General features: G+C 47.9%; 1 protein-coding gene across 1 annotated transcript in view; it reads right to left on the reverse strand.

Annotated features, from left to right (window-relative positions):
* Positions 1-2,730: 2,730 nt before the first annotated feature.
* The window catches only part of TMC3 (transmembrane channel like 3), a 108,536-nt gene continuing 85,178 nt past the window's right edge, over positions 2,731-26,088 (reverse strand). Inside the window, exons 23-26 of the mRNA XM_078772680.1 lie at positions 20,472-20,741; positions 17,265-17,391; positions 5,579-5,770; positions 2,731-3,349 (exon numbers count right to left, since the gene is read on the reverse strand). Coding sequence (XP_078628806.1) covers positions 2,731-3,349; positions 5,579-5,770; positions 17,265-17,391; positions 20,472-20,741 — 1,208 coding nt within the window. The remainder of the gene's footprint in view (positions 3,350-5,578; positions 5,771-17,264; positions 17,392-20,471; positions 20,742-26,088) is intronic.

The raw sequence follows: 26,088 nt of genomic DNA on the forward strand, positions 1-26,088 counted from the left end.
CTGGTCCTCACTTTCCCACTTCTGGTCCTCACTCCCTTTTTCTGGTGCTCACTCCCTTTTTGTGCTCCACATTTCCCCTCTTCTGGTCCTCACTCCCTTTTTGTGGGCCTCACTTACCCTCTTCACCTTTTCTTCTGGACCTCGCCTCACTTCCCTTCTTCTTGTCCTCACGCTCTTTCTTGGCAGTTTCTTGGTAAATGTGCAGTCACACTATAACGTATAGCAGTAACTTATGCCGACGTATGTGAATTTTCACCAACACGCTGGTGTACGTTGACATAAGTTAGGGGTAGGTTTGGTATAAGTTGTATACATTAAAAGCACGCTGGTATAAGCTGGCATACGTTGTTGTTCGCAGAGGCCGAAATAAATTTTTGTGCATGCACAAAAATTTTGGGCGTATGCCGACGTCCTCTTCATAGGTTAGGCATACGTTAGGCATATGCTAGACATACGCTAGACACGTTAGAGGTAGGTTACTCATACGTCGAGATACGTCGAGATACGTTGGCATGAAGGTGTACCGTACAGCTAACTTATTGATAACCTATGAGTAACTTACTTCTAACCTATATCTAACCTATATCTGACGTATCTGCAACGCATATTGACGTATTCAGACGTATTAGACGTATGTCTGACGATGGAGTAACTTATTGAACGTGTTTCTACCGTACAACTAACGTATTATTGGGGTTTTGCGGTCACTGTATATATGGGGGCCTGTGAGTAGCTCACCATCACTTCTCCACCCGTCATCAGAGAAGATGGAGGATCCTGAGAGGCTTCGACAAGAATACCAACTAGTCGTTCTCCAACATCAGTATGACATCATCGAATTGGCACTTCACCAGATCCGTGCCAATAGGATGAGGAGGGGAAGAGGTCAACGACAGGGGAAGGTCTGGGTCAGACCATGGATCGGGATCGGGGTCTGGATCTTCTTCGTTTTCTTGGGTGCCATGTTGATGTTGATAGCTCGCGGTACTGTAGAGATCGGCGCCGTATTTATGCAGAACGTCACGTGATCGTCGGCAACACGCCGAGCACGCTGCGCATAGGTTTCTCATAAGTTACTCATACGTTGGGCATAAGTCGAGAACGCTGGCCATACGCTGGCCATACGCTGTGATACGTTACTAATAGGTTAGACATACGCTATGTATACGTTCAATACGTTATGCATACGCCCAATTTATTCATGCTGTAGAATTTTCGATGCTTTTTTGGGCGTATGCCGACGTGTTGACATTATTTTATGATTTTTCATACGCTAGATATAAGTTTCTCTAAAACGTCATAGTGTGACTGCACCTTAAGTGTCGTACCTACCTGGGTGGTTTGCCATTCCTTTCCCAGCAGTAGTCAGAGCAGGAATTTATAATTTGTTCAGGGTGCCGGCGATAGCTCGCCTCCTCTTCGTGAAGGACACCATGTCATCTTTATTGTCCACCAACGAATGCTGGCAGATGGGACGACCAGCTTGACGTCCATCTGTGGTATGGAACACACATTGATGAATCACCCTGCCTGTGAAACATCGGAATGACATAGGCTGGCTAGACAGCTTCAAAACGAGTGAACATACCTTCTGTTTTTCCTTTACTTCAAGATGAGTTTAATTAAACTAATAATCCCACTGTCACTCTAACTAATAATCTCCTGACGATTAGACATACCCACAAGTAATATACTCATGTCTTTGTCTACCTGCGGATGTGAACGAGACCCGGACCTGCAGTTCTATCAACCTTCACTCTTAGTACTCGCTTTCCACCTTCCTTATTCACCAGACCAGGCAGACGGGTGAAGTGTATCAAACGGAACCCGGGTTGGCGGAGCGCGAGCGACGGTTGGCGGGGCGCGAGCGACGATTGACGGGGCGCGAGCGACGGTTGGCGGAGCGCGAGCGACGGTTGGCGGGGCGTGAGCGACGGTTGGCGGAGCGCGAGCAACAGTTGGCGGAGCGCGAGCGAGGGTTGGTGGAGCGCGGGTTGGATGGCAGGGCGCGGGCCCGGGTTGGATGGCGGGGCGCGGGCCCGGGTTGGATGGCGGGGCGCGGGCCCGGGTTGGATGGCGAGGCCCGGGTTGGATGGCGGGGCGCGGGCCCGGGTTGGATGGCGGGGCGTGGGCCCGGGTTGGATGGCTGGGCGCGGGCCCGGGTTGGCGGAGTAAGATCTAGGGTTGGTGGAGGTGGACTCAGGTTGGTGAAATCTCTGCATATCTTGGTTTCAATCACAGCCAGACAATCTGAGTAAATGATAGTTTACCAAAATCACAGTAACAAAACAATACATAATCAGTGATACATACAATCCATGTTACTTTAAGCAGAACAACCACTATAGCTAAGGCTGGTGCTATTATTTTTGTAATATATTTGAATGCTATATTTGTCCGTGCTATTCATGATAGAAGGAAAGTATGACTATCACCAACTTTATAAGCAGCAAACTAATCACATACATCTAGATCAGCATTATATGAAAGGAAAGGTGCATGAGCCCTTTTGTCTATTGAAACACAAACAGAATTCCTTCACCTGTAAAACATAAGGTAAGTTTCAGGCATTTCAAAAGCGAAAATAAATGTTCAATAGCAAGGCGTGATGGAAAGGGACATAAAACATGTTGCGGTAAACTCACTTCCACCAGACAAACCTTGAATAGTTTGACATTGACATTCCTTTGTGATAATTACCAAAATTGAACAAAGCAAACACATTCTCTTTCAAACATTGGTGCAGACAAGATCTGCAGGAAGTGGACTCCACCGCCGGCGTGGCCTTCCCTTAGATGGGCGAGTGTCCTGAGGTGGTGGCGAAATGGTCATGAGAGCTGGTGTTGCATCATCCTGATCTATTTCGTTGCTTTCCGTTCTTCGAGGATGAATCTGAAGATATTGGTCCGTGCCACCACTCAGCTGTAAATCGCTGCTGGAATCTGACTCTGTGACGACTGCTTCCATCCCTGCTACCGTTGTTGCTGTAACACTGCCACCACTTCTGCTCGTCGCTCGTGCTCTACCAGAATCCCGGCTGGAGATTGACGTGGAAGGTACGGGTATCGGTGGGGTAGTACGGCGTCTAGGAGCAGCTTTAGCTGTGGCTGCTGCTGTTGCAAAAGGTGGTGATGGCGGCCCCTCGTCCGAATCCCCGACGTAGAACAATGCGGACTGGAGATCAACGAGGCGACGAGGCCGCGGACCGAGCGGCGGTGGACCATTGCACGGAGCACGATGAGGCCTGCGTGGGCGACCGCCCGGCGGGCCTCTCTCTTCAAGCGGCAACATCTGCACTCCCTCCTCTGTCTGGTAATGATGGAGGTGATACGGATGTGGAGATATGTACCTGCACACAAATAAATTCAAAACATGGATCTTACACAAAGAAAGGACTCCGGTGTCCTAGTCATGGTTGCTGCTTTCAGTCCTCAGATTTGTTTTTTTTGTATACAAGATCAAGGCTCGTGTAAGAGATAACATCAATCACAAAAAAAACAATCGGACAAACAAAACATACAATAAAGGGAGCGGGAGACAAGATTGGGAGAGAGAGGGAAGCACACAAGTACAACAGCAGAGAACAGGGGCATCGGGAGATCCGTGGGAGGGAGAGGGCTTGGAGGAGGAGGCATGGGAACTGGGGGGGGGGGGGGGGGGGGGTGAGAGGTATGAAACACATGGACACTGCTAGAACTTCCAGGAAAGAAGTCGGTACGGTATTTCAAAAAAAAAAAGTGTATCTGGGGTGAATTAACGGGGGTAGAAGAGATCAAGGTTTTGGATGAGGGAAGATAAGAGATGGTGGTGAATAGCTGTTTTAAAGACCTGGAGGGATGAGTGGGATTGAAGAGAGTGAGGGAGTTTGTTCCAGAGGTGGGAGAAAAGAGGAATGAAGGAGTGAAGGTGAGCAATCCAGAGTGTTCTGCTTTCAAAAAAAGTTCAGTAATCATTCTGTGCTGCTGTCGCTTTTATGTTCTCTCTTTGCATCTGTTGTTCTTCGTATTGTGTGCTAACTCCCATGTTATTGTCATTTTTTATCATGTCAGTTATATTATTTTGATCCTGCATCTCATGCTCGTTTTTGGGCCGACTCGTTTTTTTCCCCCATTGCTATCCAGACACATCCGCCGTGTATCCATCCCATCCGTCCCATTGTCCACCACCCTCACTTCAATTTCTACCTTAGTAATTTCTACTTGTTTAAAAAAAAAACCTGACAAAACACTTTACCTTATGTTTTGTTTGTCTATGTCACTTCCTGTTGACCCCCTGTTTCAAGAAGTGGACTCCACATCAGTTACTTTCCTTCTAATGTTACATTTGAGCTGCGTTGTCTGGTGGCCTAGTGGCAAGGGTGCCTGACTCGGATCCCAGAGGTTGGGAATTCAAATCAAGCTGAAGGCAGCAGTCGAGCTGTTTTTTATTCCAAGCTTCTGGAAACAGTGCTCGTCTCAGGAGTTTTACCTTGTCATGACCAGATTGTTGGTAACGAGCGAGCTGGTTTAGTAATGCCTTTCATAGATAGGTTCATCTGCCTGTCCCACTTAGTCTGGTGAACATGCGATGCCATTCCATGCATTGCGGATGGCTCGTAATGCCAACTCGACAACTTAGAATGAGCAATGGAAGTATAGAGGAAAAGACAGCACCACCCAAATATTCGACATGTGGTTCTGCTTTTTGACTTCATCACCAAGACCCAATGAGCACTGCAGAGTTTACAGGACAGCCGAAGGCTCTCAATATTATTGGAATCTCCCACGATGAGGTTGAAGAACAAGACCTGTTTGTTACTCTCCCAACTCAAACTGCTCGGTGGCCTGTTTTACCACTGCTCCTTTGGTCTAGCTTCCTCCAGCTCCTCCAGACTGCATTTTTCAGAAACCCCTTCCAAGCTGACTCCCAAATTCCCCAAAAAACAGGCTTACTGCATACGTCCTCTCTATTGTTCCTTTTTTCTTGTGGAACTTCCTTCTTGAGGTGTATCAGTCCCACTGTTCCCTCCAGTGCTTCAAGCAAATGGTGCTCCACCCTCTCATGTCATCCCCCATCCTGACCCATGATCTTTATTACCCCCATTTAACCCTTGCTAACTCTGTGGCGTAATAGTTAGAGCATCCGCACTGTCTGGGCACATCCCTTTCCCTTGCGTATTGTGTCCAACTGTGGCTGCACCACCCCGCACTGCTAATGAATGTGTTGCCTTTTTATCCTCCACCACCTCAAGCTACCAGAAGCCTAGCTTTTGCAGACCAAAAAAAACCCACTAACTATTTGACACCACATAGTCTGATGTTTACCAGGAAGTAAACTGAAACAGAGTTATTAATTCACATAATCCAACACATCATCATTGATGTCAGAATTGATTGAGCATTCAAGGGTGGTTAAACAAAGCCCAATCACTTAGATTTCACCTCGGCCTCTGGTAACAGTGAGGTAATGGAGTGTAAAAAGTTAACAAGCCAATGGGTAATCTCCATCTCATTTGAGACAAAGCAGTTGTTAGATATTGCAGCAAGCTCGCACGAATACAACAGAATGTTAACTAAACAATACCAACTGTGCAATATACCTGACAGGACGTGGGATGACGTTATCACCATAGTAACACATTGGTGCCACTCCTAATATTCTCTGTGCTTTGCTGCTGATAGGCTCTAACACCTGAGGATTGAAACCTTCATCAGAGAAGCAGACACCATCTGATGGACGAGCCATCATTGGGATTCCGGATGCTAACGCCCATCTTTCACGGGCACGATTCCTGCAGAAACAGGGATGCAAGAACGTTAGCATCCATCTCTGAGCCATGTCAGTGATTAATAATAATACTAGTATAAAGCCCGTAAAAATGATGGGTTGGAACAGTTTTTGATGGTACAGCCTCATGAGCCTACCAGAATCTGAAGCCTGGGCCTAGTGTCAGATGTGCTTTTATCTTTTTTATCTTGCCAAAACGAAGTTTTTGCAAGATGTATTAGTCAGCTTGTATGTTTGTCTGTTTGTTTGTTTTTTTGTTTGTGGTTAATCATTTTTTTTTCACGTTTAGATCACTCTGTAGACCACAGTTATTATTGGAAACTCCTGTAACTTCGCATATCAGAGTCCTATAGAGATACCCTTCAGCACACAAAATTTTGATGGTCAAGGTCAAAGGTCAAGGTCACTTTGCGGTCAATCATGGAGGTCAACGAAACCCTTATTTTTTGAGTAACTTTGATCGGATCGTCTCCAAACTTCATGGGAATCTAGTATATGGTCCGGCGCTCAGCTGATTAGTTTTTGGTGGCGATCGGCCTTGACCTTCATGGTTAGCGCTGGAGGTCGAAAATTATTGACCCCAAGGTCAAATTTTGAAATCGTAGGTACCATATCGAGTAATACCTCATATGAATGCCCTTGATGAGTGCTTCCCAGATCTGTAAACAGTTTGACGCTATGGCGTCATTTGATGACGTCATGACGAAAAAACGGAATTTTCATGAAAAAATTATTTCCTCAGTTCTCATCAAAATCTTTCAATATTTCATGTGCGTTGGTCATGAAGACATACTATTCACCATACGAAATTATTAAGGTCAAGGTCAAAGGTCAAGGTCACTTTGCGAAGTGAAGCTTTAGACATTTATAGGTCAAGGTCAAGCTTTAGACATTATATAAATGACGTCATTTGGTGACGTTATAAGGCAAACACGTATTTTTCAAGGTCACTCTCTAGAACGATTATCATCGGAATATCTCGTGGGCAGACATTCCTCAAAGTCGCTTCTAGTGGATAGCAGTTCTGTTCACCTCAGTGTGACCTGAAGCAAGTCACTCATGTTCACATTTTGGCAAGATACGGTTCACCCTGTGGGTGACATATGTTTATTTGTTTGTTTTTTTGTTTTTTTGTTTGTGGTTAATCATTTTTTTTCACGTTTAGATCACTCTGTAGACCACAGTTATTATTGGAAACTCCTGTAACTTCGCATATCAGAGTCCTATAGAGATACCCTTCAGCACACAAAATTTTGAAGGTCAAGGTCAAAGGTCAAGGTCACTTTGTGGTCAATCATGGAGGTCGACGAAACACTAATTTTTTGAGTAACTTTGATCGGATCGTCTCCAAACTTCATGGGAATCTAGTATATGGTCCGGCGCTCAGCTGATTAGTTTTTGGTGGCGATCGGCCTTGAACTTCATGGTTAGCGCTGGAGGTCGAAAATTATTGACCCCAAGGTCAAATTTTGAAATCGTAGGTACCATATCGAGTAATACCTCATATGAATGCCCTTGATGAGTGCTTCCCAGATCTGTAAACAGTTTGACGCTATGACGTCATTTGATGACGTCATGACGAAAAAACGGAATTTTCACATTTTGGCAAGATACGGTTCACCCTGTGGGTGACATATGTTCATTTATTTGTTAGACACCCTACAGACTTAAATGAACACTCGGTTTACTATGCGTGCGTTGCACATCACATGCAGCGAATTTCACCTCCCTGCACCTTTTTATTTTATTTTATTTTTTATTTATTTTTGTTTAATTCTTCTGTACACTGACCTTGAGGCTCGGTTTGCAAGCAATAGTCTACAATTCCAATGTAAGAGACATAATTACTCTTCTTTTAGGTCTTAGGAGTCCTCGGGGTCCTTTGGGTCATTTGGATCTTCAGGATCTTCTGTGTCTTTAAGGGTCTTTGTGATATTTTGGGTCTTCGGGATATTTTGGGTCTTTGGGATATTTTGGATCTTCGGGGTCTTTTGCGTCCTCGGGGTCTTTTGGGCCCTCGGGTTTGCGTCCTCGGTTCGGGTATTTTGGGTCTTTGAGGTCTTTTGCGTCCTCTGGGTCATTTGGGTTCTCATGGTCTTTTGGGTAATTTGAGTTCTGGGTCTTCTGGATCTTTAAGGGTCTTTGGGATCTTTTTGGGTCTTTGGTGTATATTGGGTATTTTGGGTCTTCAGGGTATTTAAGGGTCTTTGGGGTATTTTGGGTCTTTGGGATTTTTAAGGGTCTTGGGATATTTTGAGTCTTTGTGGTCTTTTGGGTGCTTGGGGTCCATTGGGTCTTCAGGGTCTTTTCAGTATTCAGGGTCTTTTCAGTATTCAGGGTCTTTTGGGTCCTCAAGGTCTTTTAGGTTTGTTTTTTTTTGTTTTTTTTGTATACAAGATCGAGGCTCGTGAAAGAGCTAACATTAATCACACAAAATCAAACAGACACATAAAACGTATAATAAGGGGAGCGGTAGACAAGATGGGGAGAGAGGGGGACGCACACAAACACAACATTTGAGAGCAGGGACATCGGGAGATCTGTGGGAGGGAGAGGGTTTGGGGGGAGGATTCGTGGGAAGGGGGGGGGGGGGTGTGGGAGAGGTATAAACACACATGGACACTGACAGGACTTCCAGGAAAGAAGTTGGTATTTCAAAAAAGTGGATCATGGGTGAATTAGTGAGGGTAGAAAAGATCAAGGTTTTGGATGGGGGAAGATAAGAGATGGTGGTGAACAGCTGTTTTAAAGACCGGGAGGGAGGACTGGAATTGAAGAGAATGAGGGAGTTTGTTCCAGAGGTGGGAGAAAAGAGGAATGAAAGAGTGAAGGTGAGCAGAGAGTCTTGATTTTGGCAGTTTAACCATAAGAGGGTTTCTGGCAGATCTTGTGCAACCTGTAGGAATATTTGGGGGACAGAGCACAGAGAGAGCTGGGGGAGCAAGGCCGGAGAGGAGTCGGTAGAAAAAATAAAGACCACCAACCTGCCTGCGGTGAGTGAGTGAAAGGCCCTCGGAGTTAGCTTCACCGCGGGAGATTCCAATGATTCTTAAAGCTTTGGTTTCAACAGCGTGAAGCCGAGCTTGGTGTGAGGCAGGAGCACCGGCCCAGAGGGGAGAACATTATTCTATTGAGCTGCGGATGAAAGCCTTGTATGTGGTGAGGAGCTCAGGTGTGCCAAGGAAGGATTTCGCACGACGTCTGACGCCCAGTCGGCGACTGGCTTTGGAGGCCAGCTTGGAAATGTGGTTTTCCCAGGAAAGATTATGGCAGATAGTGAGACCCAAAAGCTTGAGTGACAGAACTTCTTGGAGAGGATTGTTGAGAAAGTAGATGGGAGGGTTGATCAGTCGATCTTTTCGGAGAGACATTGGGTGCGTGTGAGATTTGTCAGGATTGAAAGACATGTTCCACTTGTTTGACCAGTCTGTGATTTTGTCCAGGTCTGGAGAGAGTGAGGAGGCTGCAGACTGCCGATCTGAGGGATGAGGAATGGAGCAGCAGAGAGTGGAGTCATCAGCAAAGAGATAGAGAGGATTTTCCAGAGAGTCGGAGAGATCATTGATGAAGACCAGAAAAAGCACAGGGGCGCAGAACACTGCCTTGGGGAACTCCAGCCTGAACAGGAAGGGGAGATGAGAGAAATCCATTCAGGGCCACACGTTGACTACGACCAGAGATGAAGTCCGACCAGAGAGGAAGTCCGCAAGCCATGCGTGGAGATTTCCATGGATACCATCGGAGTAGAGTTTGGTGAGCAGAGCGGGGTGCCAGAGTCCTTGGGGTCTTCTGGGTCCTTGGCGTATTTCGGGTCCTTGGAGTCTTTCAGCCGGTGGACACACAGTCATGTTCAAAGATTGTCCATTAAAACCCCACTCGAAACCCTCCTAAAGCGCTACTCAAAGCCTTTAAAACCTACCCTTATGAAGAGGGGGACAGACGTCACACAAATACACATTGTGTTTTATGTGGTAGATACTCGATAAATGTTCTGTAAATATGCCTATTATTGACTACATGATCAACGAATATGAAAAAGAGTTCTGACATGTTACTCGATGAATGCAAATTGTATTGCTGTTTACAAGGGTCATCCAAAATGTTGTCACTCTGCTTGTGACCTTGAAGATTAATGGTACAGTAAATCATCAGTCTGACATGGCTGGCAGGATGACCAAGAGGTACGCACACTCACCTCTAAGCTGTCTAGCCTACAAACTGTTATCCCGGTGTTTCGCAGGTAATGCCCCCATTCCACTTATGCCGATTGGCCCCGATTAGCCCCGATCTCCAGGTCGGGAGCGATCGGGACACTTTGGGAAAAAACTGGTCATCTACGCTGTATCTACGTCCTAAGTACGCTCCGATTACGATCACTACGCTGTAACCACGCTCATCGTGGGTAGATCGGGTCCCTGAAGACCCGATCGAAGCCGTTTAGAGCCGCTGTGTTCCCGCTCGCGTACGCTGTAACCACGCTGCATTCGCGATTGCCGCCGCTCTGACACGATGCATTCCCGATCGCCGCCGATCTAAAACTGATCCAACGCCGATGCTGCCGATCTATTGCCGTTTCAACTACGTCATTCCCGACCAAACCGATCTAACTACGCTCTATTCCCGTCTTTAAGCCGACTAAAAAGCAGATTTCAGGTCCCGATCCGTATAAATAGGGCCCGATTTGCTTGCCGATCATCAGTATCGTCGAAGACAGCCATGGATCAACATCAGAGAAATGGCCGTCTGCAGCTCGCTCTACTTCTCCAACAATATGCAATTAATGAAAGAAGAGCTGCTCAAGTGAGAAGAAGAATGAGAAGAAGAAGAAGAGCCCCTCAGTTCTGGGTCCGGCCATGGTTGACAGAAGAAAGAAGATTGCAGTTTGGGCACTACGACCGCTTGATGAATGAACTGAGGCTGGAGGACATCAACTCTTTCCAGAACTTTGTGAGGATGCCACCTGCTCTCTTTGATGAAATCCTCCACAGAATCACCCCCAGGATTGAGAAAGAAGATACCAGGCTGAGAAAGGCCCTACAACCTGGAATGAAGCTCGCCATCACCCTGAGGCATCTGGCTACAGGAGACCTCTACCCAACTCTCTCCTACGACTTCAGGGTCAGCAGAAACACCATCGTCAAGTTCATTCCGGAGGTGTGTCAAGCCATCGTTGCAGAGTTCAAAGAAGAAATGGTGAAGTGCCCTACCACCCCAGAAGAATGGACAGAAGTCGCTGATGATTTCGAAAGTAAATGGAACATCCCTCATGTGCTCGGAGCTCTTGATGGCAAACACGTCGCCCTCAGATGCGCACCCAACTCAGGCAGCCTCTACCACAACTACAAGGCCTTCTTCTCGATCGTGTTGATGGCACTGGTGGACGCCGACTATAAGTTCTTGTGGGTGGATGTTGGTGGAATGGGACACATGTCAGATGCTCAGATTTTCAATGCTTCGGAGCTCAAAGAGTGCATAGAGAATGAAACCATTGGATTCCCCGACCCCCTGGCCATGCGGAACGATGATGAAGAGATGCCATTCTTCATCCTTGGAGATGATGCCTTTGCTCTCCGCACCTACTTGATGAAACCCTATGCCAGACGTGGACTCTCCTGAACAACTCTTCTACAACTACCGCATCTCAAGGGGTCGACGAGTGGTGGAGAACGCCTTTGGCATCTTGGCAAACCGTTGGCAATGCTTGCTCAAGACACTACAACAGTATCCTGAGGTGGTGCGTGACCTGGTCGAAACTGCTATCTGTCTGCACAGCATGCTCCGCATCCGGTTCCCAAGTATTCAGCATGCCGAGGTGGACCAGGAGGATTATCGACACAACATCATCCCTGGTGAATGGAGAGATCAAGCCAACATGTTAGAGGTGGAGCAGGCAGTTCGAGGTAACAGGGACAGTGTAGAGGCCAAGCGTCAGAGGGAGGTACTGAGACTCTATTTTAACAGCCCTGCTGGTGCAGTTCCATGGCAGGAGAGGATGGTGAGACATCATTAGAGACACTATGGGAAGGAGTTGAAAGACATTTTGGAGGACATTGTTGTATTGTTATGTATTGCATTGATAACGATTTCTATTGATAATCATGTGACAATAAACATTATGAAACTTGATATTCAATGTTTGCCTTGTGTTGGTTGGAAAGGGAGAAGTTATTATTGCTGGGTTGAGGGGATGAAAATGCATTGCAAAATGAAAGGTCTTCAAAATAAAAGCTAAAAATTTGACAAGTTTTTGCTGGGTAGAGGGGATCAAAGTTTGCATTCACTTAATTAAAAGGTCATAAAATTAAAAGCGGTAAAATTGATCATTAATAATATTTGTTTAACTTGTACCGCTTTTAATTTTAGACCATGGGGTTATTGGGCAATGCAATTTGGCTCATGCAGTTATCAATTCCACTTAACAACGTTGACAAAAATTGTCGTGTCGAAATACTTGATCGGGTGAGGCTGATGCAATCCGGACCGATTTATATACAGCGGCTCTGATCGGCATTGGAGCGGGACGGATAGGTAACGATCGTCGTCGAAACGGCACAAGATAATCCTCCCGCTGCAACGACGCTGTAATCACGATCAAGCCGTTCTAACTACGATCATTCCGATGGACTACGTTGCATTCACGCTGTAATCACGATCAGTCCCGCTATTTCAGATCGGGATGGAAATTTTAAACATGTTTAAAAAAATCGCCCCAAACTATTTTTTTGTCCCGATCGACAAAGATCGAAGACGTTCCGTTTACGATCATGCCGATTGATCCCGTTCCAAATAGGATCGTTCCCGTTGTGCAGATCGGGGTCGATCGGCGTAAGTGGAATGGGGGTATAAGCTGATTCATCAATGTGTGTGCCATCCCTCGGAAATTTCGGGCAAGCGCGCATGCGCAGTCCAAGCCCCGCCCTCACCTCAACGAGAAGATGGTGTGGGTGATCGATCACTCGTTATATACACAAAGAATTAAGTTAAGCACCCCCCCCCCGTTTTTGTACAACCTCGCACATTACAAGTTTGTTGTCGTCAAAACAGTGTAATATACCCATGATATTGCTATATTTTCTGGAGAAGTGATATTATGGTCACATAAAAACATAACAATCATGCCGTTTTCAATATTTTATTCTGAATAATTTAAGGTGAAATTTTTTGGGAATTTTAGGCATATTTTCACCTCAATTTAAGTATGGAGCTATAGGTCCATCACGGACAGTGTGGATGACGTTTATGTTTTCTAACGTACAGTCATTGTTCTGAGAAGACCTCTAGCGATCTTTGCGTCAATAACGTGTGTAGGACCCACGTGATCGGATCACTGACTCAACCCTACGTCTCATAGACCCTGTAAGCCGTCGTATGCGTTGCTGTGGCAGGTTGAACCCCCTCGAGCACGTTTGGGACATGTTGGGACGACAAATTGCGAAGATGGTCCCTCCAATAGCCAATCTGGATGAATTGGAACGTGCATTACATCGGGAATGGAACAACCTGCCACAGCAACGCATACGACGGCTTATAGGGTCTATGAGACGTAGGGTTGAGTCAGTGATCCGATCACGTGGGTCCTACACACGTTATTGACGCAAAGATCGCTAGAGGTCTTCTCAGAACAATGACTGTACGTTAGAAAACATAAACGTCATCCACACTGTCCGTGATGGACCTATAGCTCCATACTTAAATTGAGGTGAAAATATGCCTAAAATTCCCAAAAAATTTCACCTTAAATTATTCAGAATAAAATATTGAAAACGGCATGATTGTTATGTTTTTATGTGACCATAATATCACTTCTCCAGAAAATATAGCAATATCATGGGTATATTACACTGTTTTGACGACAACAAACTTGTAATGTGCGAGGTTGTAAAAAAACGGGGGGGGTGCTTAACTTAATTCTTTGTGTATATTTAGTACCAGTATTATCGAAATGCAAGTTCACTGACCAAGGGTCACATACCCTTCTATCGCCACGTGCACAATATATCTAGAAATGGCCACTCTATCCTGCTATTGCTACATAGGCCTACAATTTCTGGGTGCTCATATTGTGCATACACTGTATTGGGCATAGCAAGTGTATTTGTGTCGATTAAGTAGGTGGTTATTTCCCGTCACGTTTGTGCTTGGTACTTGATTATTATTTAAAGCCTGGTGTTGGCTTAGCGGTTAGGGTGCAGGCTTGGGATCCTAAGATCCTGAGTTTGAATCCCGGTCGATCGCTGAATTAACGCCAGGGGGATTGACCTCAGCCTGTTCATCCTTCTGAGGTTGGCAAATTGAGTACCAGCTTGCTGGGATGAATGATCCCGGTGTGTACCCCGATTTAGAATAGGTACACTGTATCCCTGCGCATCGTAAGAGGTGACTAAGGGTTGGCGTCAGGAAGGGCATCCGGCCATAAAAACATTGCCTCAAACAGGGAATCATGATTGGCATGGGGCCCGCAAGGCTAACCCCCGCTCTAGCGGGGGAAAATGGCCTTAAAACGATCATTCACTTGATTATTATTTAATTGAATAATTATTAATTTAATGAATTGAAATAGAATGTAGTACTCCCACCCATAGGGTAAATAAAAGCAGTTTGATATGAACTCCACTCAGCGTTCACTCATTCTCGTGGATAACTGCGAGCTGTCATTCATTCTTACTGATAAATCCAACTTGCAATAATCATTTTTAAGTATAGGAAACTATAATATTAATTAGTTTGTAAATAACACCTTCAGAGTGATCTAGGTATAGAGCGGCTACTCGGTTATCAACTTTGTCCTTCACAGTGCGAGACTTAGGACGGACATGAGAAAGAATCGTCTTTTTGTATTCCCTTTATAAATGGATATTTTGTACATCAACGCATGGTTGTACATCAACGCAAGTACATCAAATGATTAGCATTGTGTTGGCTTAGCGGTTAGGGTGCCGGCTTGGGATCCTAGGATCCTGGGTTCGAATCCCGGTCGATCGCTAAATTAACACCAGGGGGGTTGACTCAGCCTGTCATCCTTCCGAGGTCGGCTATTTGAGTACCAACTTGCTGGGATGAATGATCCCGGTGTGTACCCCGGTTTAGAATAGGTACACCGTATCCCTGCGCATCGTAAGAGGCGACTAAGGGTTGGTGCCAGGAAGGGCATCCGGCCATAAAAACATTGCCTCAAACAGGGAACCATAATTGTCATGGGGCCCGCAAGGCTAACCCCCGCTCTAGCAGGGAAAATGGCCTTAAAACGATCATTCATTCATTCATTCAACGCAATATAATGTTCCAATTAGAAAATACTAGTGGGGTCACCCGTGGGAATCCCACGGGCATGGAGGTATATCATTGCGATCGGTGCAGCCATTTTTGTGGTACCCGGGACGATAACGTTAGGCGGGAGTCCAAACCTGAAAATGCTGGAGACCAAAGCTGAAATTGGAAAAACAATATAGCCTATTTTACGCCAGGGGTTCCCAGGATTACCCACCCAAAATTTCGTTGCGATCGGTGCAGCCATTTTTGCGGTATCCGGGACAATAACGTTAGGCGGGAGTCCAAACCTGAAAATGCTGGAGACCAAAGCTGAAATTGGAAAAACAATATAGCCTATTTTACTCCAGGAGATCCCAGGATTACCCACCCAAAATTTCGTTGCGATCGGTTCAGCCGTTTTTGCAGTACCTGGGAACAGACAGGCAGACGGACGGACATTTGGTGAATTATAGTAAGATTATAAAACGTCTGTGTGTAAAATCACTGTGAAGTTGCATTGACAGACAAATGGTGGTTAGGTTTATGAAATGATAAGATCTAATACGAGGTCATTCTTAAATATTTTCCTTTACTCTCAACTGTATGTTTCACTCAGAGTTTTCGAAAAACACCAGAACGATGAAGCCCAGGAGCAGCGGTTTCACAATATACACTTGACATGGCAATGAAACAAATGAAAGTTGGAAAAGCCCCCGGCCTCGATGGTATTCCAATCGAACTTTGGTGACTTCCGAAGTTTAAAAAAAAATCCTATTGAAATTCTGCAACGAAACATACCTGGGAAAGTGCCCTCCAGGATGGGGGAAAGCAGGTATTGTACCAGTACCCAAGAAAGGCAATTTAACGCTTTCTGAAAACTATCATGGAATAAGTTAAACTGAAACAGCAGCAAAAATCTACAATCGCCTCCTCCTTATCAGAATTTGCCCTGAATTAGGAAATATCCTACCCCCAAATAAAAATGGTTTTAGGCCCCTTCGATCTACATCTTCTAGGATCCTTGCTCTCAGGTGCATCATTGAGGAAGTATGTAACCACCAGGAAAGGAAAGCCTTCGACTCCATTGATAGGAATAAACTTTTCCAAGTTATATACGCATATGGGATCCCTGGGTCGATTGTGAAGGACGTATAAATCATGTATGGAGATACCTCTGAAGTGGTATTAACCCCTGGAGGAGAAACTACAACTTTTCAAATTGACAATGGAGTTCTTCAAAGTGACCTGCTCAGTCCTTACCTGTTTACCATTGCCTTGGACTATGACCTAAGAATTGCGATTGAAGACTGGGATGGTTTACCTCTCTCCCGGCATAGAAGTCGCAGACATCCAGCCCAGCACATTTCCGATGTCGACTTTCCTGATGACACAACGCTCCTCTCAGACATGTTAATGGAAGCTGAACTTCTACTTCACAAGGTTGAAACTGCTGCTCGGTCTGTTTGGGATCGTTCTCAGTGCTGAAAAGCTGAGTGTGCTCTACTTACCGGAAGTCCGACAGAGAAAATGAATGACTGTAAATACCTCAGCTCCTATACCAACACGCAGCATGACTTAGAATGCAGAAAAGCTTAGGCTTGGGCAGCAGTTCACGCCCTCCATAAAGTTTGAAGGTCTTCAGTTTGCAAACGGAGTATGATAAGGGTCTTCAAAACTACTGTTGAGTCAATCATTTTCCATGGGTGCGAATCCTGGACCTTGACCCAAACATTGGAGAAATCACCGGATGGTACCTCCACCCAATTGCTTCGTAAAGTTCTGAATATTTCTTGGCAAGACCATATCACCAACAGATATCTCTGTGGTTCTTTCCCCGCATCTCTACTATTGTGAGGGAATGACGCCTTCACCTTGCTAGTCATGTGATGCGACATGAAGAACTTACAAGGAAAGTTTCTACTCTGGAGTTCTGCGGAACCCAGGAGAAGGGGTCGTCCCCTCACAACCCTGTGAAACATCATCGAGAAGGACACTAGCTTGTGTGGCATTGATTTAGTCAATGCTCTATGTCTTATTGACAATCCTGGAAAAATCTCATGTCACTATGATAAATATATGCCTAAAGAATAAGAGGAGAAAACTAGAACGGCACTCGGTGGAGCGCATACCTCCGCCAGGCTGAACAGTTTACGTTTTGTATCCACTGACAGGCCGGATCTGGATCTTCGTGCTCAGTGTTCTTTGAAGATTTTTTAAAGAATTCTTTCACATTTCCACGAATGCATCACCTCAAGTGCTTGTGAGGGATCCAAACCGGACGCCGTGGGTCCTCGATCCACTTTGCCGTCCTCAGCGCTGCCTGTGTTTTTGTGGGCTGAATCCGATGATGGTGTGTCCTTGGACTCTTGAAGTCAACTAGTATCAAAAGAGAGTGCACATACACATAGAAAATCGCTCTTGTTAATTTGTTTCAATTAAAAGTTTTTTGTTTTTTTAAACACATAATAGGTACAGTAGACTCTCATTTCAATGAACTCTCAATAAATCGATTAGCAATAAGATAAATCTGATTTACCAATCAAAAACCATTCATTTGGATTCCGTTCATGCGTGTAATTGAACAGTACTTTCCATGTCTACTACTTTGCTTTTGTTTGGGTTTCCTTGTTCGCCTTTTCCTGTTGTATGTTTCCAAATAGCGTACCATTTGATGTCTGGCATTTGCTTCTGTTCATTAAATTTGGACATTTACTTGGTCTATGCAAATGTACCTCCATTGGGGATTCCCCTAAACCCATGCCATGCAGGGATTTCTCCAAAGTCATGGCATGTTGCTCTCCCAGACTTTGCGGAATACGTTCCTGGTTCTATCGTTCACATGAACCGACTTGTCTTCGTTCCAATCAGTACTTTACATTTGAGTTCGTGCTCCACATGCTCCATTTCACCGTGGGTCTTATGGTCGTTACTTACTTTAATTACACCTAATTTGTGGTGTTTTGTGGTTTGCATGGTGCACCTTTTCCTCTGCCTTGCTTCTTCATTTGCCTCAAAAAGGGGGTGGAATTGAAATAAAAGGTGGAGATGACAAGGTGAAAAAGACCAGCAATCCTGACACTATCTCACGCAAACTAATCTACCAGGTGAGACAATCTACCAGGTTCAATTTATATTTTTCACACAGCATTATACATTTATCCTACTCATTTATCCAAGTAAGACCAGCAATCCTGACACAGAGAGTGTAAGCTAGTTTCCAGGTACCATTTTAATGCTCAAGTCGGGACGGTAGTACTTCCCTGGATGGTTGCTGTCTACAACCTACCACCAAAAAGACTATCTGCCCAATTCAAATTCCTTTCCACTATTTCTCTGCATTTGGAAAAGCTTTCCTTCATCCAATCGGTCATGCTCTTCCCAACAAACTTTTAAGGTGTCGATCACCAACACCTTGTGCCCAATCCTACATCTACCGATACTGTTCTTTATTCGTTGTGACTTCTGCCTGCCAATGGGCCCTCGATCCCTTATTTGCCAGTTGATATATTTGTCTGCCGTCCGCAAAAGCACAAGCCACAATCAATTCTTTAAAAAGGAAAATGACCGGCATTGATGTTATGAAATGTCTATAATCCGATTTCAGCTGCAAAGTCACCGAAAATATGGAATCCAAAAAATGGTGCTGCAAAACGATACCGATACTCAGCACACAAGTACCGTAAGAGCAATGATAACCAAACACAGCATTGCTGTTGCTGATTGCCCACCTAACACTAAATCCCACCCGATTGCCCACCGAATACTCAATCCCACTTGATTGCACCCCTAACACTCAATCCTACCTGAAATACCCACCAAACACTCAATCCTACCTGAATCACCCACCTAACAATCACATACTGTATCTGACTCTGTTACAAAACTGTAAACTATATGTTAAAAGACAGGCACGCAACAATGATTTATTCAAATTTGAAAAAAGGTCTGGGAAACAATAATAAAAAGTGCTCACAAAAGGGAATTGTTATAGGAATATTGGAAGAAGTGATCCAATCTGGCAATACCTCTCAAGCCAAAAATTCTTGGAGATGTTACAAAACAAGACCAAAAGTCTAACAGCGGCGTAGCCGGGCTTGTAAAATATTATAAACCACAAACACATATGTTTACCTTTTCAAACAGTCGTTAATGCTGCTTATAACATTGAACAAAGAAATTTGGAGAAATCCCGACATCGGTGAGGTAAGTTTTACTTACAGCAATGAACGAAGATCTACTGTAATCTATGTACCCCACAGGGGTTGGAGGTGTGCTCATTTACCAAGCAGCTAGCTAGCGCTTGCCAAGCCAGCCGTTCCTTAATGGTTTTGATTTGAGTGCTTGCTCGAATGCTTAAACCACTTGGCGATCTCTCCACAAGAAACTTGGTAAATGAACACACACCCAATGTTCTTGAGACCCGACCATAGATCGACTGTAATCTATATACCCCAAAGAGGAATGACCCTTCCTGCCCCTCCTGTAGTGAGCCGTTATACTTGAAAATTAAAATGTGGGTCGGTGGAGTCAACCGTCGTAATGAGATCATAGTCGTAATGACGTAACGGACACAAAACTGATATATTTTAACTTCCATTAAGTTTGCAGTCACTACGAAGGGATTAGTGTTACGATTAGATTTACTATAATATTAACGTTACGTTATCATTATTTCGAAAATGATATTACCATCAAAAAACCGAGGTGAATTCCTTACTTCCTCGGTTATTAATATTTGTGCCGAACACCGCTCTTCATTGATCATGAACCATACACCGCTTCAATCCATAAACCTTCCATTCACGACATTGGCATTAAAGTGTTATGGTTATATTTACTATATTATTATTATTATTATTACGAAAACAATACTGCTGAAACGATACACTACTGTATTAAGAAACCTGGGCTTAATTTGTCCGAAGCGGCCCGAAGGTGAGGCATGAAGCCTAAGACCTATAGCCCTATACGTACCGTACCGTATTGTTGGAAGAGCTCTATCGTCTATGCTTTCGATATTTAATGGTCATTTTAACAATCGGTTTGTTTGTGTTTCACACTGAATGAAAAACGTAAAGGTATAGCATGGCGCTTGTGATATATGACAGGTTCGACGATATATTCAGCTTGAACGGCATATAAATCAAAATGGCGGAGTGTGGAGAGTCAGCCGCGTACGCCGTAATGATATAAGACATAATCACATCACCCTGTCATGTGACCATATCCTCAGCTATGATTGGTATACGTTTGAGGGGACATACATACATACATACATACGGACAGACAAACACTTCTAGACGGCTTCGCCCGATGGGCTACGCCGTAAAAAAAAAACCTTACATTTTAACAGTACCTCATAGGTAGACAACATCTGATGCTAATAGTTTCTCAAGTGTACACTGCACATGATAACAGTTACATAAATAAAAAAGAGGTAACGATGATTGTTTTACCTCGAGCTCCATCTGGTGCTGAGCCATGTTTGGGTCTTTCCCCTGTTGCAGGAGATTCATCCATTCTTGTGCCACTCTCTTGGCCTGCTATTCTGGCTTTCTTACGTTTTTGCTTTGGGGCAGCCCCTCCGACATGAATTTGTTCAGACTGTGGAGGAATTACTGACGAGGCCTGAACAGGAGGCAATTCAACAAGATCCTGTGGTGAAGGCCTGTGAGACGCGTCATCACCCCCTCCGTTTCCTTCTACACCTTCAAGCTGATTCCGGGCTAAAGGTCGAGACGAAAATCAATATCATTGTGTCAGAAATGAAATGATCTAAACATCTCTGTACAAATACTGAGAGGTACAAGGTGTGCCTCCCACCGCTTTACTGAGAGGTTTAATTAAAAGACAGCATGGTGTACAGTCACGTGAAAAAGTAAGTACACCCCATGTAAAGTTTTGACTTTTTCAACATATTTCAACGTACAGCTACTTGATCTTCATTTCAACAATATTGAGAGATAAAGGTGATATAATATAACAAATATGATGAAACATTTACATTTTGTAGTCCATTGTATCATTTAAATAAACATTAATGCAAATTTCACATGTGGAAAAAGTAAGTAGTGTAAAGTTTTGACGTTTTCAACATATTTCAACATACAGCTATTTGATCTTCATTTCAACAATATTGATAGATAAGGGTGATATAATATAACAAATATCATGAAACATTTACATTTTGTAGCCCATTGTATAATTTAAATAAACTTAAATGCAAATTTCGCATGTGGAAAAAGTAAGTACACCCTTGGCTCTAATAGGTGGTATTGCCCCCTTTGGCAGAAACAACCTCAAGTAGGCGTTTATTATAACTGTCTACCAGTCTCTGACATCGACTGGGAGAAATTTTTGCCCACTCCTCCATGCAGAATTCTTTCAGCTGTGTGATGTTTGAGGGGTTTCTTGCATGCACAGCTCGTTTCAAACCCCCCACAACATCTCGATGGGATTTACATCCGGGCTTTGACTTGGCCATTCCAGAACCCTCCATTTCTTTCTTTTCAGCCATTCCTTGGTGGATTTACTGCTATGTTTAGGGTCATTGTCATGTTCCAAGGTCCACCTTCGGTTGAGCTTCAACTTTCTGCCAGATGGCCTCACATTATCCTCAAGCACCCTCTGGTACAATGAAGAATTCATAGTGGATTCTATGATGGTGAGCTGCCCAGGCCCTGATGCAGCAAAGCTGCCCCAAACCATCATATTTACACCACTGTAGCGGCTACCGCTGGGTATACACAATCGCCTTGCACCTACCGAGGACGCGGAGCGATCACCATGCCGGGCTCGCCCAGGACGCCCGGGCATGCCAGCTCTCGACTTGCCAGGCCTCGTCCGGGACGCCCGGGCGCGCCCGGGCATGCCCGCTCTCGACTTGCCAGGCCTCGTCCGGGACGCCCGGGCATGCCCGCTCTCGACTTGCCAGGCCTCGTCCAGGACGCCCGGGCACGCCCCCTCTCGCCTTTCCCGGGCAAACGCTCCGGGATAATGTATATATATATATTGCTGCCCGATAAACAGGCTTTTCAGAGTACCCGAGTTGATTTGACACAATAAAGAAACTCCGACGAATTCCAGCTTTTTGTCGCGTCCATTCTTTCGATTTATGTTGGAGCATAGCTCCTACATTGGTGACCCGACATGGACACGGCAGTTGCCCTCAAACTGCCTACTTTCTGGGAGGCTCACGCGGCAGTTTGGTTCGCCCAGGCGGACTCCCTGTTCGCCCTGCGAGGCATCACGGCCGACGACACCCGCTTCCACCATGTGGTAGCAGCACTCAGCTCAGCCACCGCGGCCCATGCCCTGAGCCTCCTCGAGCGCCCGCCAGCCGCTGACAAATACGACGCGATTAAAAAGCTCCTCGACGCTTTCGCCCTCTCATCAGCGGAACACACAAGGCGCCTGCTCGACCTGCCCGAGCTCGGCGACACACGCCCGTCCGAGCGAATGGACTACATGCTTTCGCTGCTCGGCGAGCACTCTCCGGAATTCCTGTTCCAGGAGCTGTTCCTCCGTCAGCTGCCTAGCCTGGTACGCCTCGGCCTGGCAAGCACGACGATCACGGATCCCCGCGCCCTCGCCAGGGAAGCCGACAAGATCTCCGCGGCAGGCCAACGCATTGGAGCAGCGACCTGGAGCCCACCGCCGTCCGAAGCAACGCCCATGGTGCCCGAGCACCCGGCACGGTCGACGACCGAACTGCCGACGCAATTGGCGGCCGCTACGCCACGCCGACCACCTCCAGCATGACGACCGGAGCCTCCACCTGACCAGGCATGGTGTTATTATCATGCCAGGTTCGGACAGAAGGCCCGGACATGCCGACCCCCGTGCACCTTCGGCAAGCCGGGAAACGGCCGGGCCGGCGTTAATTACCAGCGTGCCCATGGCTCTGCTAGGCGCCGACTTCCTCTGCGCACACGGACTGCTGGTGGACGTCCAACGGTGTCGCCTCATCAACGCCGAGACCTTCAGCTCCCTGGCATGCACATTGAGCAGCTCCGCTCCGACCGAGCTGGCATGCGCCCTCCCGGCGGCGAACGAGTTTGCTCGCCTGCTCACGGAGTTCCCGGCCCTCACGCGACCGACGTTTTCGGCCGTCGCAGTACGACATGGGATCGAGCACCACATACCAACCACGGGCCCGCCGGTCTACGCCAGAGCCCGCCGCCTCGACCCAGCCAAGCTCGCCGTGGCCAAAGCCGAGTTCGACGCTTTGGAACACCTCGGCATCGTGCGGCGCTCCGATAGCGCATGGGCTTCGCCACTACACATCGTCCCAAAACCAGGGGGCGGCTGGCGCCCATGTGGCGACTACCGCCGCCTTAACGACGCTACCACCCCCGACAGGTATCCGATCCCGCACATCCAAGACTTCTCCGCCCGTTTGGCAGGACGGGTCATTTTTTCAAAGATCGATTTAATACGGGGATATCACCAGGTACCTGTCAGGGCGGCCGACGTCCCAAAAACGGCCGTCATCACGCCGTTCGGCTTATTCGAATTCCTGCGATTGCCGTTTGGCCTCAAGAACGCGGCTCAGGCGTTCCAGCGCTTGATGGACGGCGTGCTGCGCGACCTGCCGTTCCTCTTTGTTTACCTGGACGACATCCTCGTCGCCAGCACGTCCCGGGCCGAGCACCTCTTCCACCTCCGAACACTGTTCGGGCGCCTCAGCGAGCACGGCCTCATAGTCAACCCGGCCAAATGCCACTTCGGCACGACGGCCGTTGATTTTTTGGGCCACCACATCACCAAGAACGGGGCCGTGCCGCTGCCAACCAAGGTCGAGGCCATCACCACGTTTCCGCGTCCCCGCTCCATAAAGGCCCTGCAGGAATTCCTGGGAATGGTGAATTTCTATCACCGCTTCGTGCCCCGCGCTGCTCAACTCATGCGGCCCCTCTACGAAGCCCTCCGGGGCAAGCTGGCCAAGCACGATGTCGTCTGGTCCGCAGCAATGGACGCGGCCTTTAAAAGCTCAAAGCGGGCCCTCGCCGACGCAACACTGCCCGCTCACCCGGTGCTCAACGCTCCCATCGCCCTCACCACGGATGCCTCCGACTACGCGGTGGGCGCCGTACATGAGCAATGGGTGAACGGGGTTTGGCAGCCACTCGCTTTTTTCAGCCGGCAACTCCGGCCGAACGAGCTCAAATATAGCACGTTTGACCATGAGCTCCTCGGTCTACACCTGGCCGTTCGCCATTTCCGCCACCTCCTGGAGGGCCGACCCTTCACGGCGTTCGTCGACCACAAGCCGTTGGTTTACGCAATGGCCAAGGTCACGGAGCCGTGGTCGGCCCGCCAACAGCGCCACCTCTCCGCCGTGTCGGAGTTTACCACGGACATCCGGCACGTCGCCGGCAAAGACAACGCCGTGGCCGACTGTCTTTCTCGGGCCAGCGCGAACGCGGTCCACCTCGGCGTGGACTTCGCGCTTATGGCGGCGGACCAAACCACCGACACCACCGTGCAAGCCCTCCGGGCGGCGGACACGGGCCTCCGCCTGGCCGACATCCCCTTCGCGGACACTGTCCTGCTCTGCGACGTCTCCCAAGGCCAGCCTCGCCCCATCGTGCCCGTTACCTGGCAACGCCGCATCTTCGCCTCCCTCCACGGCCTTTCCCACCCGGGCCGGAAAGCTTCCCAGAAGCTGGTGTCGGCGCGATTCGTCTGGCACGGCCTTCGACGGGACGTCCGCGATTGGACCAGCACCTGCACAGCCTGCCAACAGGCCAAGGTCCACCGACACACCCAGGCCCCGTTGGCACCTTTCACCGTGCCTGAACGACGTTTCGACCACGTCAACGTGGACCTGGTGGGCCCCCTCCTCCCATCACAGGGTTTCACACACCTGCTCACCATGGTGGACAGGACCACCAGGTGGCCGGAGGCCGTTCCCCTCGTCTCCACCACCACCGCCGACGTGGCGCAGGCTTTCATCGCCACCTGGGTCGCCCGCTTCGGCGCACGGGCGGACATCTCGTCAGACCGCGGACCGCAGTTCACCTCCGAGCTGTGGGGCGCGGTCGCCCGCAACCTGGGGGTCAAGCTCCACCGTACTACGGCCTACCACCCCCAAGCCAACGGGTTGTGCGAGCGATTCCACCGCTCCATGAAGGCCGCGCTCATGGCCGGTCTTCAGGACGGCGGTTGGGCCGACCGGCTGCCGTGGGTCCTTTTGGGCCCCCGCACGGCCCCCAAGGAGGACCTCCGGGCGTCCACCGCCGAGCTTGTCAACGGCCAGGCGCTACGCGTCCCGGGCGAATTCGTGCCCGATGCTACCAGTCCCTGGTCCGCAGCTCACCAGCGCTCGGACCTCCAGGAGACCGCCCGACGGTTTGCCCCCATGCCAACGTCCCACCACGGTGACCCCCAGTCCTACGTCCCCCCAGCGCTTCGCACAGAGGAGTACGTTTTTGTGCGTCATGACGCACATCGGGGGCCACTCCGGCCGCCGTACGACGGGCCCTTCCGGGTCCTGCGACGGGACGACAAGTCGTTCGTCATCGACATCGGCGGCAGGTCGGACCGGATTGCGGTGGACCGCCTCAAGCCGGCGCACGTGGACATCGACCAACCGCCACGGTTGGCCCTTCCGCCACGGCGAGGCCGCCCCCCACTCGACCGCCCACCACCACACCGGACCCCCTCCCCCCCCCCCCCCCCACGACCCACCAGGGGTCGCTTCGACCGGGTCATCAGGACCCCCCTTAAATTGACCCTGCCGGTGCAAGTCGATTCTGGGGGGACGTGTGTAGCGGCTACCGCTGGGTATACACAATCGCCTTGCACCTACCGAGGACGCGGAGAGATCACCATGCCGGGCTCGCCCAGGACGCCTGGGCATGCCCGCTCTCGACTTGCCAGGCCTCGTCCGGGACGCCCGGGCATGCCCGCTCTCGACTTGCCAGGCCTCGTCCAGGACGCCCCAGCACGCCCCCTCTCGCCTTTCCCGGGCAAACGCTCCGGGATAATGTGTATATATATTGCTGCCCAATAAACGGGCCTTTCAGAGTACCCGAGTTGATTTGACACAATAAAGAAACTCGGACGAAT

This window comes from Myxine glutinosa, chromosome 2 (genome assembly GCF_964187855.1).
Source record: "Myxine glutinosa chromosome 2, kmMyxGlut1.1, whole genome shotgun sequence".
NCBI classification, from domain to species: Eukaryota; Metazoa; Chordata; class Myxini; order Myxiniformes; family Myxinidae; genus Myxine; species Myxine glutinosa.